Source organism: Macaca nemestrina, chromosome 2, assembly GCF_043159975.1.
Source record: "Macaca nemestrina isolate mMacNem1 chromosome 2, mMacNem.hap1, whole genome shotgun sequence".
Lineage (NCBI taxonomy): Eukaryota > Metazoa > Chordata > Mammalia > Primates > Cercopithecidae > Macaca > Macaca nemestrina.
In genome coordinates this window covers 5,767,090-5,779,932 of record NC_092126.1, presented here as the reverse complement: position 1 = coordinate 5,779,932, position 12,843 = coordinate 5,767,090, and the positions used below count along the sequence as shown (strand labels likewise).

The following is a 12,843-nucleotide window of genomic DNA, read 5'->3' as shown; positions in this document are numbered from 1 at the left end:
GAGTCACAATTTTCTAAAAGGTAATTTGTTCCAAGAAACAGTCTCCTGATACATAACCATATATTACCTCTGCCTGTGGAAAGGGTGGGAAGGAAACTTCACTACTTGGAACTAAATACCGTTTTACAAGAATTTCTCTACCCCACTAAGTAAAATTGCATATATAAATAAAACACAAGTTTCCACAGAATCACTGTTAAACCTAGGGTATAGTCATATATGTATTTAAAAAAACAGGCTATGTCTATCGTTTTCACTGTTGTAAGATAAAAATAATGAGTTTCAAAGATGGGTAGTGACTTATTGAGACTGTTACAACTAAATCGGTCCCATACTTGCAACAAACTATGCTGTCCAATCACATAAGTTAACCCTTCTATTTGGCTCTATCGCTATGTGGGAAACTGACTCTGCAGGTAAATTGAATATCTTTCCTAATTTGACATGAGAGACTGCCCTGTCTTCATTACATACCCTACACAGTTTTAAAATTTTCACTCCTAGGAGACATATATCCAAGTTATAATCTATTCATATTATATTTACTGTCGACCAGGAAAAATGAAATGATAACACACATCTGTACTGGCTTCTTGAAATATGTATATCAAAACATGAAACTTTAACATAAAGACACTTCGTTTAGAATATAGTGGTATGATGCCTTTCAGTACTTACAAATATAATGCAAAAAAGAATGTATAAATAATCTTCTGAACTACATGGAAGTAAAAATGAGATCTTGTTGCTGATTTCATTTTGAAAGTGTGTTCAGCAATTTCATAAATTAGTTCTTCCTAAGTAGTTTTCTATTTAATTGTAATTAGTTCCTTTTAAGTAGTTTTATATTTCATTTATACTGATGAGTAACCACAAAGTCAAAGATCTAAAAGAATGAATGAAACCTACATATATTCTAATCTTTCCAAATATAATTTTCATAGCTCGAGAACAGAGTGAAAATAGGTGCCATAACCAAATGAATCAGACTCTCCAAAATAACATATGGAGTTTTAAACACGAAATCTTGTATAATGTTGTTAAATTTTTGAAAAGTAAAGTTATTTGGAATTCATGGACCAAAAACGTATATTTTTTGGCAAAAAGGCACTTGTTTGGATGTATTAGGGTGTCATTGTTCTCTCCCCACACCTCACTCCCAGTTTGTAAAAGGAAAATCAAAAGACACAGAAACTGAATTCGCACTTGCAAGATTAATAAATACATCACTTAAAAGATAACTTATACAAACCTTTTAAAGAGCCTTAAACAATTAGAGATAGACAATGGAGGAAACGTGGTGAAACGGCACACCATTTTGCAAGACTTCAGCAGAAAAGAGTCACACTTATTTGATATTAGTTTGGTGGGTTTTTTGTTTTGTTTTGTTTTGTTTTTCCAGTAAGTTTTTAATGGCCTTTCTCAATATCTCGGTTCATTCAAAGGGTCTGATTTTCATTCTTTTCCTCCCTGGAGTCTTTCCCGGGGGACCGGGTTGAAGCCCAAGACTAACTGGAACCCTCATGCTTCAGCGCCAAGGACAGAAATCGCTCAATCTCCAGGGCAAACGTACCCCTAATCACCGCCAGATGTCTACTTTTCAGACAAAGCAAGAAAAAGAAAAGATACCTGCCTTGCCAGCCATCTGTTTAAAAGTCCCCTCTCCTGTGGAACGCACGAGCAACTTTTTGGAGACACTGAACAACTCCAAGCCGCGCGCCGCCCTCACAAATGGCAAGGAGGGGGCCGCGAGAAGGTGGGAACGCAGGTCACAGCCAGCAGCGCTCGGAGAATGACCCGCAGGTTTCAGCCCAGGCGCGCCCGGCGAAAGCTAACGCGCTCTCCCTACAACGCGTCGATGACTTCAGGGATTTAAAAGAAAAAAAAAATACCCACAGACAGAACCAGCGGAGGGGCCCCAGTCGGGAAACGCCTTCCCTCCGACACAAGCAGCGCCGAATCAAGCAGAGGAGGGCGGCGGAGAGGGCCCCGGGAGAAGGGAGGGGGGCATTCTGCAGTGTTTTGGGGCTGGGGAAAGAACATGCTCTCACCACTTGGGCTGTCGCTGGACCTCAGGCTCCTTCCACAGAGACACTGCAGCATATGCACTCCTTTCTTCAGAGAAAGCTCAAGAATCTTCATGGGGAAGCGCGTGTGTGGGGTTGGTCAACTCCCCGCCCACCTGCGCTAGTCGTCCAACCAACAGGCGGCCTGTCTTCGGCAGCCGGGTCCCGAGTCCATCGCGCGCGCCCAGGTGGAGGGGAGTTCGCACATGGAGCGGGAGGGCGCCCGGGCGCCGGCAGGAGGCGAGCCGGGACGAGGAAGTGCCGCTCCGCCGGGGGCAGCCCTCCGAGAGCCAGAGGCGCCGCCACCCCTCGGTGGGCACGAACGCGGCCCCTTGAGACCTTCCGGAGGCGGCGGCTGGTCTGAGGACGACGCGGAGGACGTCACTGCGGGTCGGTGCTTCCTTACAGGTGCCTTCTGGACCGGGGGCCGTGGCACCTCCCCTGCTCCTGCCCTCGGCGCCGGACCCTGTGCCCTGGGAGCCTACCTCGGTGTCCCAGCCGTCCCGGGCTCGGGGCGCTGAGAGGGCTGCGCGGCTTCGAGCCCGGAAGGCAGCGGTCCCGCGAGCTCCGCGCGGCCCAGGGCGACTCCGGCTTGGGAATCCGGCGGAAGGGAAGCACCGCAGGGAGGGCTGGACCCCGGAGGCTGCAGAGCGTCAGAAGCGACTCTAGGGAACTAGGGGGTGGGGTAGGGAGGCGGGGACGTGGAAGAAAGAAAGCTCTTGGGTGCTGGCTGTGAAAAGTCAGGCGTGCGTAGGCGTGGACAGAGTGCCGATGTGGGAGTCTGGACACCTGGGTTTTCTGGTCGGGGCTCTGTGTCCTTGGGTAAGTCACTTACCACCCTGGGCGGCTCCCCGTCAATCTGGGTGGGGAAGAGGGTGTGACATAGAGGATTGGCAGCGGCGTGCTTGTTTGTCCCCGTGCCTTTCAGGCTCTTGGAAAAGCTTAGCATAGGTGCAGTGGGAAGTGGGGCTAGAAGGGACAGAGGGAGAGGAGGCAGGTGAGGCGGGAAATCTGAAGACAAAAGAGCGCTTCGCTTTGGCGCCAGTATTCTGGCAGGCTCTGCCTCTGCCAGCCCGCCAAGATGACCAAACAGCTTCTCCATGAGTTTAAAGATCTCGACTTTTTTTTTTTTCCCAGCAGCCCCCTTGACTCCTTGACTCTTTTTTTTTTTTTCTTTTCATGATTCCAACAATGCCCTTTTGAAAGTGCAGTGAGTAAGCATGGGAAGAATGCTGTCGAAGTGACAGGAAGTCACCCTATGTGGAATCTCAGGGCAAGAGGGGACCTTAGGGGACACTGAGCAATACAGCAAGTGGTTAAGAGCACAGACACTAGAGACAAGCAGGCTAAGTTCAAATTCCTACTAGGTGTGTGACCTTGAACAAATTACTTAACCTCTCTGTCCCTCAATTTTCTCATCTTTAAAAGAAAGTTAAAGATAGCATCTGTCTCATACATCCCCTGAGAGTTAAGAAAACACTTGTTATAAAGTAAGTGCTAAAATAGTGTTTGCGATTATTATTATTTAGACCCCACCTCTAGGGTTGTGAATCATTTTCACTTTCCAATGAATGCCAGTGTTCATACCAGTGAATTTCTGCTGGAATAGTCCAGCTGGCAGAGAACTCAGCAGCTCCCTAGGTAATTCATTGCACGAAAACTGTTAGGTTTTCCCTGAGGTTGAGCCAACAACTGACTTCACCTTTGTTCCACCCATTGTCTCGGGGCTGCCTAGCACTAACTGGTTAGCTCTTCCTTGCAAGGGAGTAAAAATGGTTTGCATCACACCTTTCGCGGTTCCACTGATGTTCCCTAACACTTGAAATGACGTTTGAAGTTGCCTGGAAGAAGTCTCTTCCTGTTTCCTCTCAGAGGTGATGGAACAAAAAAACCAGAACATCTGGAGGGCGGCTTGAGCTTACAGCCACCACTGGGTTCACACCCTCTTAGCTCCTCTCAAAGCTGAAGCTCCAGGAAAGGTCATTTGGGGTGATTCCAAGATTCAAGAAGATATGCCTAGGCCTTTCTTCCTAGTCGCCTCTTAGTCCTGTTGTTCAGTGGTATCACAAGCTCTTTAAGCTCCAAGGTCCTTGAAGATCTTGCTAAAGACCTCTGCCCTGACATCACCGAAGAACTTATGCAGCCCCAGGGCAACCTGAGCCATGGCTTCATCTTTCCTGTCTCTGAGAATTAGTGAGGAACTTGGCTCCTCTGGGATTCTACCCATAGAAATTCCCCACAGAGGGAGAGACAATTAGCAAAAGGAAAACATCTAAAAATAGTCCTTTGTACCGCGGCGGAACCCAGTTTTCCAGTAGAGCTCTCCTCTTCCGGAACCCAATGCCTACAGCTATCTCCTTACTTTGAGGAAAGTGCTATTCCTGGAAAAATAGCAAATGAACAGGACAATGCCGTGGTTCCCTCGACGGAACGTGAGCACAGTGAACGGGTCCATATGTGATTTTAAAACACATATGACCTCCTGACCATCAGTTTTTATATTTATCATAACCCTCTCTGCCTTCTGGCAAGGTTGTGGCAAGAATTCAATTAGGTAAAACATGTGAAAGTGCTTTGAAGATTTTAATTATCTTTGCAAGATAAGGTGTTTTACCAACCTCCCTGGGTTCTGGGTGTTAGACTATTAAGGTCTAATACAGTGGTTCTATTATTTGATTATAGGAAGCAATTATGTGTGACTCTTCTGACTCCACAACAGGATTGTAAACGTTTAGGATGCAGAGCGGGAAAGCCAACTCAGTACAATTAATATTCAAATGGTGTACTGTATTGTTTAAATGGCCATCACAGTGATTCTTATGACCAGAAAGGAAATAGTCCATCACAGTACTTATAAAAACAAACTGAAGTATTACATTTGTAGATTTTTTTTGTTGTTATTGAGCTCTCAGATGAGTTCAGAGGGCACGTAACATTTTAATGCAAAATATTTTCTTACTGTATAGTATGGACATTTGATAATAGTAAGTTCATACTTTGTAAGTATAATATATATCAAAGTAAGTTTCTACTTTGTAAGTAAGTATAAAAAACTTGATCACTGGAATTGTATTACTTAGACAGTTTTTTATTTTTTAAAAAAAGGTTCTTACACTTACCAGGATTTCAATGTGCATGCTTTTTAAAGCAACTCCTCATGTAATTGTCACCCACTTCCACAATTAGGCACACAGAGTGCAGTCTTTCTGAAATATCTTGGGCAATATATCAGAATTCGTTTTTACATGTATCATAACATCCCAAAACAAGACAAGACAAAACAAAACAAAATAGCCAGGAGCACATGAAGGGTAAAAAAGTAATGTGTTTTAGTTTGAACAAGAACATTCATCTTTTCTCCTTTCTGTGTATTATCCCATAAACCAAACTCAAAATTGTACTGGCAATAATATTTTTAATTTTATATTCAAGATATATTATTGTTTTAATACCCAAATTTTAAATTATGTTATCTGTCTCTAATTGAGATTTTTAAAGTTAGCCATTCTTTCTGTTCTCTAATTGACTTAGACATCTTGGACAAATTCTAGCAAGTGACTCACCAGTGTGGCTTCAAAATACAATAAGTTAGCACTTTTTGAGAAGGATTAGGAATTCTGGTATATAATGATGGATGAACGTGTTTGAATTCCTAGTACCCCAATTTTTTCTTTTTAAAAATAATTACTAAGAGTTTGTGGAAATTAGTAATTGGGTAAGGGAGTTCTGAGATAATTAAATTGTGACTTATCTAAGATATTTTCTATTAACACTAAACATAGGCATCTGTTCACTCTTGGCATCAGCTGTGCAATTAATCTGTATTTATCTGTTTGGAAGCAAATGTTGAATTGGTAATATATAAAGAATCGTGCTAGGTTGCAAAACTTTTAATGAGTATATCAATGGCAAAATATCTGTTGAATTGATATTAAATTTATTTTCACAAAGAAACCAACATATAATCTAAAAGATGAAAATCAGTATGATATCTAACATGGTATTTTTGTTCCGTGTTATGCATATAGCCCATTGACTGTGAAAGGGCACAGAACCATGCCTGTACCTCTCATCTTAGCAATACTTTCAAATACAATCTTCATACTGTTTTTAAAAAAGCAAACATGTTATTTTAAAATTTCTCTTCTCCTTTTGTTCTTTTTTATTTTGTTTTCCTTCCTCTCCCCACCACTCCTGTTCCTCTTCTTCCTCCTTCTCCTTCTCTTCCTCTTCTTCATCTTCATTATCTCCTTCTATTATTTTCCAAACTTTTTAATCTTTAAATAAGTTTCCACTTATGCAAATGTTGTAAAATAAGACTGAGAGTTCATACCTACCGTTTACCCAATTTCCCTTTTTTTTTTTTTTAAATAAAGGAAAGTGGTTTAATTGACTCAGTTCTGCATGGCTGAGGAGCCTGCCTCAGGAAACTTACAGTCATGGCAGAAGTGGAAGCAAACACATCCTTCTTCATATGGTGACAGGAGAGAGAAATGCAAAATGAAGCAGGGAAAAGCCCCTTATAAAACCATCAGATCTCGTGAGAATTCCCTCAGTATCATGAGAACAGCATGGGGGCATCCTCCCCGTGATCCAATCACCTCCCATGAGTTTTATAACCAGTGTACAAACCCGGAACATTTACACTAGTACCTTGTGATTAACTAAACTACAAACTTTATTCAGCTTTCACCAGTTCTCCCCCACCCTCATGTCCTTTTTCTGTACCAGATCCAACTAGGACCTATATTGCATTTGATTGTCATGTCACTTGAATCTCCTTCAGTCTGTGATGGTCCCTCGGTCTCCCTGTCTTTCAGTACCTTGGCACTTCTAATAAGTATTGGTCAAATATTTTGCAGAATGTCCTTCAATTTGGGTTTGTCCAATTTTTTCTAATGATTAGTCTAAGGTTATTCATTTGGCAAGAATGCCATAGAAGAGATGTTGTATCCTTCTTAGTATATCATTATGGCAGGGGGGAGAGTACATGATGTTAGTTAGTGATATTAACCTTGATTGCCTGGTTCAGGTTATGTCTACTAGATTTCCATACTGTAAAGTTACATTTTTTCATTTATAATTGATAAATATATTGAGGAAAAACTTTGATGCTGTGCTAATGTCCTGTTTTTCCTCTTTTATCCACTGATTTTAGCATCCACTGACAGATCTTGCTTGCAACAATTATTACTGTGCCATTTGCCCAACAGTGACTTTTGTATTTCCTTTATTCTGTCTAAAGTAATAGGAATTCTTCTGTAACAGCTGTTACTTCTCCTGCATTTATTTACGCATTCAGTTATTTATTTATATCGGTATGGCCTCGAGGATATTTATTCTAAGGATTATAATCCAATACTATCATTATTTATTTTGTGGCTAAAATTGTTCTGGCTTTAGCCATTGGGAGATCCTTCTGATTTGTTATTGTGTCCTTTTGACATACCCCCATTATTTTTTAGCAGTTCCTTAATTTTTTGGCATCACGTAATGTTCCAAGTTTATTATTTTGTCCCCTCTACCCTAGTCCTGGAATCAACTGATTGCCAAATGAGTCTGAGTTCTTTCTTTGGAGAACAATATATAGCAACCAAGATCTGAGTGCTCAGTGTGCTCATTTTTACTGCGGTGTTACTGCTCTTAGGCCCTCTCAGCAGAGAGAGCTAGGAAATCTATATACACATACACCTACATCATATTTATTTCTACGTTTCTATCGGTTTATCTTTTTAGATAGATACAGATATATCATGTAGAGATAGAGACAGAGATAGAGATAGATATCATTAATACTTCGATCCTAAGTCAATACCACCAGGTTCATTTTATTTTTTGCCTTTTCCTTATTTGTAACTTCTTTCTGACAGTGAAAAACCCGACTTTCGTTATTTATAATATATTCGCTTATTTATTAAATCCTACTACACTTAAGGTAGTTAGAGAATTGCTAACTGATATTCCTGTGAGAAACACTTATTACAAGAGTGCAGTATTTATATACACTTATTTTTGTCTTGAACTTTACAGTATTCAATCAAAATTTCATTTTTTTTTAAAAGTGACTTAGGTTGTTTCTTTACTTGCCCATCCTCTTCAGTATGATTTGGTTATTCATTTGTAAACTTATATTCCATACACATTGATTTTGATTATTTAACTAAATTTCATTAACTTAAATTATTTTTTTTTATTTGGGTGCGTGAAACATTACTATAGTACTTACAGTCTAAGCTTTACCAAAAAGCATAGCTTGGTAATTGTTATTCCCTCATTATCCCTCCTGGCCAGTTCCTGTTCACTCTTTTTTTCCACTTATTTCTCATGCACTGCCTATAGGTAACTGGTTTCTTTAGTTTATCTTGCCTGTGCTTCTTTTGTACAAATGCACACACACTCTTCTATGTAGTGGTCTTTTGATTGTTTCCAGTATTGTGCTATTATAAACAATGCTGCAATAAGTAACTTTATGTGCAGCATTTTCATATTGTAGAAAACACTGCTAACCAATACTCCTGTGAGAAATACACTCTGTGTGCCTCCAGGGTAGCTTCCTAGAAATGGAAATGCTGGGTTGAAAAGTATGTGTATAGATATTTATGCTAAGTATTGCTGAATTTCACTCCTGAAGGCTTGTATGAATTTAGATTCTTGCCAGCAATTCCCTATTTTCCCACAGCCTTACCAACATAATGTATTGTCCTACTTTTTCATTTATGTCAGTTTGATTGTAATGTTTTAGTTTGCATATGTCTAATTATGATTGAGTTTGAACATTTTGTCATTTGTTTGAGAACTTTTTTCTTATCTTCGAATAGATGCCTCCCGGATTTACCGCTGCAGTTGGACATTTTCCATCTCTTCTAATAGCACTTTAACAAGTTGTCTCGAATAAACACAGAGCTCGTTGGCCATAAGAAAACTTGAAAGATGAGTTATCTAATTCAAATGGAAGGAAAATGTTTTTAAATCATCGTAGTAAAATATGAGGTCAAAAAATTATTTTGCAAAATAGGCAAAATATGAGGCCAATCAGTTCAAGATAATAAATACTTATGAATGTCAAGGAAAAAAAGAAACCGCCCATTAGTCAAAACTCATTACCAAAAGAGGGGCACAATACGAAATGGGTGTTTCCACCCTTTTCTCCTATCACCTGAACACTTCTCTGACCCTATAAATTACACACATTTCTTGAGACCTACCATAGAAACCACAGCCATCTCTCTGGTAAACTTTCCGTCCTATCTCCTCCCCCAAAGCAGTCACAGCTTCCTCATAGTTCCCAGAGCACACTGTAGTTTCGCTATTATAGGATTTATTTTATTCAGCTTGCACATACATATTTTCCCTCCCAAGAGACTATGAGGCTTTTCGCCTCCAAATTTTGGTGTTCATGTTCATATCTTTTATGTTTGTATATGTTGGTACCTAGAATATATAAGAAATAATTTATTTAAATATTGGTGAAATTAAAAAATGGGGACTTTTTGTGATTTTCCAATTGGGAAAAATATTTGTAATTCTATGTTACCTTTAAAAACCATAGCCCAGAAAGAATTTAGAGTAAGTCTATGAATTAGATAGAAGATATAACTTATTTTTAAACATTTGAAAAGTCATAAGATTCACACATGAGAGAAATACCAAATATATCCAAAATAAAATATTAATACCATATAAGATTTCAAGGATAAAAATGTTTGGTAACTTAGTGTACTAGAGAAAATATAAAGGAAATGGGAACCCTCATACATTCTCGGTAAAAGTAAGCATTCATGCCTTTATGGATAGCTATTTGTCTCTACCCTTCAAACTTTAAAAAGCCAATTTCCCCTTTGGCAATTTCTTATGTAGATATTTTAGATATAGTTGTATAAGCATACAACAGTGACAACTGCACAAAGTAGTCAGTATAACATTGTTGATAACACTCTTTGATACTAGTGATACTAATCTATCAGGAGGGAACTAACTTAGATTTTGGTATATTCCCATAAAGTAATGTGCTACAATTTTTTTTAATGTAGCCACACTATATGTATTGATATGAATAGATTTGTGAAATGTATTACTGAATTTAATAACCATATAAAAGAATATATATATATATATATATTTAGCTTGCCACAATTTGTGTAATCTAGAAAGGAAGAATGTGCATACATTCATGTTTATAAACTCATGGACTCTTTCTGAAAAGTACATAAGAAATTGGCATCAGTTGTAGTCTCAGGGAGAAAGATTAGGTAGCAGAACAGAACAGAGAGATGGAGACTTACTTTTGACTGCGTTCCATTTTATAACGTAAAAGTGCACCGTATGCCTATTACTTCTTCACAATAAATAACATATAACAACAAAAATCAATTACATGAATTTTGCTTTGATTTTTAAAACGTATTTATTACTAAGCTTAATTAAAATACAAAAATCCGGAATGTGAAGGAGACACACAGGGACTAGAAATGTTATTTCTAAGTTGCAACGGGATATAGTCTTGATGCCTGAGAATCAGAAGACCTAAGTGAGAATCATAACTTCTCAGCGCCTAACAGTAGAATGTTGGTACCAAAAGGAGTTCAAGTTTTGATGATCCTTATCCTCCAAGACGAAGGGATGCATGAGTAAATGATAAGAAATTTCCAAAGTGCCATAAATCTGAGCTGCTACTCTTATTTTATTTTCAAATCATATATTCATTTTTAAATGGGAAGTCTTACATTTAGGTGACATTGGGAAAAATAGTTACTTCCATCTGATTGATAGAAACCGTGTTTGATTCCCACATGCCCTTCTGGAATTTCAACAATCTTGAGTATTAAAGGCACCAAAACAGTAATAAAGAGCCCTACCCAAGTCTGATAATAAAGATTCACCCAACCTCTTTTAGCTTTCATATTATCCAAGCTCTCCGAACAACACTGTCATCAAATTTTATAAGATACTATTAAGTCCACCTGTTAAATGAATTTTAAAATACTCATTTCTATTCACTGCACATTTAGCAAGTGCATAGTTTGTTTAAATATAACCCTGCCCTCAGTGGACTCACTATCTCATAGAGATGGAAAGAATATATAGCTATACAAACAATGGACAGAGAAATTTGAAGCCTATAGCGATAGCCCAGATGAGAAGAGCAATTCTGATTGCCTAGGAGGGATGCAAACCATGTAAAACCACATAGTAGTATCATGACATTTGTAAAGAAGAGGTTCTTCCAAATTGCAGATAGGAGAAGGAAATGTATTTGTGGAATGACTTCATTTGGGGTTTTAGGGAATAAAATTTTAACATAAGTCAACCCATGGTAGACGTTTATTTTCTAACTCCATCCTTTAACAGAAAAAAAAAAAAAAAAAAAAAGGAACATTGACTTCTTCAAAAGTCACCTGGCCCCCAGCAGCAGGGCTGCAACTAAGTGGCTCAGAACCCCTGCCCCCTTCCTAGTGCAATATTCTTTAAAAGACACTATGATGCTGCCCTTGATTTTGATAGCATCAGAATCAAAAAACTTACTTGATAATATGCATAGAAATGATTTCAGGACATTTTTCTTTTCCCTGGAAATTGAATTTTCTCTGTAGATTGTCTGCTTTCTAGAAGCAGAAGGTAGACATTCATTTAAAGATCTGACCAGTAAAAATAAGCATTGCCTTTACGGTAAACTATGAGGTTTCTATTAGTGTTAACTTTCAGAAAAGGGCATAGGAAAGAGTCTAAACTTATGACTTTGGCTAACTTTCCTGATGGCAAGCTTTTAACTGTCCTAATACAAAAGTGGTTGTGGGGCAATGGTTAGAGTAGGAAAAGGAGGAGAAAAAGGGTTAACTGGAGAAGTTCATTAGTATCCATATCGAAGGTTTGTTGGACATGCAGTAATTTGGAGAATGAATATTTTAGCCCCTTTAAGGTGATGGTTATGCACACAAATATATTCACAAGTATACATGTGTATATATCTTTGTGCCTGGGCATAACACAGGTTAAGCCCAAAGTTGCCACTGTCACATACCAGGCAAGAGCCACATGTGGAATTTTGAAATCTCCTTTGTGCATTATTTTTCTATCCTCTTTCTTCCCTTCCACAAACATACAAACATCTTAAAGAAGAGGCTATATGTACTACCTTCACTTCAGTATTTTTCTTTCTTAAACCCACTGAGTGCTGCCTCTTGCTTGCACAATCTCACCAAAGTTCTTTTTATAAAATCACCATAATCAACGCTATTCCAGATACAATGGGCACATTTTGTCCTAATGCTACAAATATGCAATAATTATATGTGTTAAAATTATTGATCATTCTATTTCAAGAAACTCTTCCTCATCTTCAGAAACACCATTTTTCTCTCGGTTTTCCTTCTACTTCTCTATTAACATCATAGTTCTCTTTCTGCCATCCTCTAAGTGTTACTATTTACCAAGCTTCAATCTCTTCTCCATTTTTGCTGTTACTGGACATTTTCTTACACATTAAAATTCTTGCACTATTGATAACTCCTGGATCTGTGTCTGCTGACAAGATACCTACATAGGTTTAATCATCTATTTCCAAGTTTCCCTGGAAATCTCTACTAAAGGATCCACAGGTATTAAAAAAAAAAAAAACACATAACTACAAATGGACACATTTCTTTCCCTCTAAACTTCTTGAACTCCATATTTTAATGAACAACTACATCTAATTATCCAGTTTCCAAATTCAAAGCCTTGTGAGCCATCCTAAGCTGTTCTTGCTAACTTATCTCCAATCAAAGAGAGTATTATAGAT

The 12,843-nt window shown here is 38.6% G+C and overlaps 1 protein-coding gene across 3 annotated transcripts in view; it reads right to left on the bottom strand.

Annotated features, from left to right (window-relative positions):
- The window catches only part of LOC105470844 (fibroblast growth factor 12), a 583,980-nt gene that overhangs the window by 370,627 nt on the left and 200,510 nt on the right, over window positions 1-12,843 (bottom strand). The window contains exon 1 of one of the 3 annotated variants that reach the window (XM_011723102.3): window positions 2,052-2,189. The exons of the other annotated variants lie outside the window; for them this stretch is intronic. Coding sequence (XP_011721404.1) covers window positions 2,052-2,142 — 91 coding nt within the window. The 5' untranslated portion in view covers window positions 2,143-2,189. Of the gene's footprint in view, window positions 1-2,051; window positions 2,190-12,843 lie in introns of those variants that run through there. 3 annotated transcript variants of the gene reach the window in all.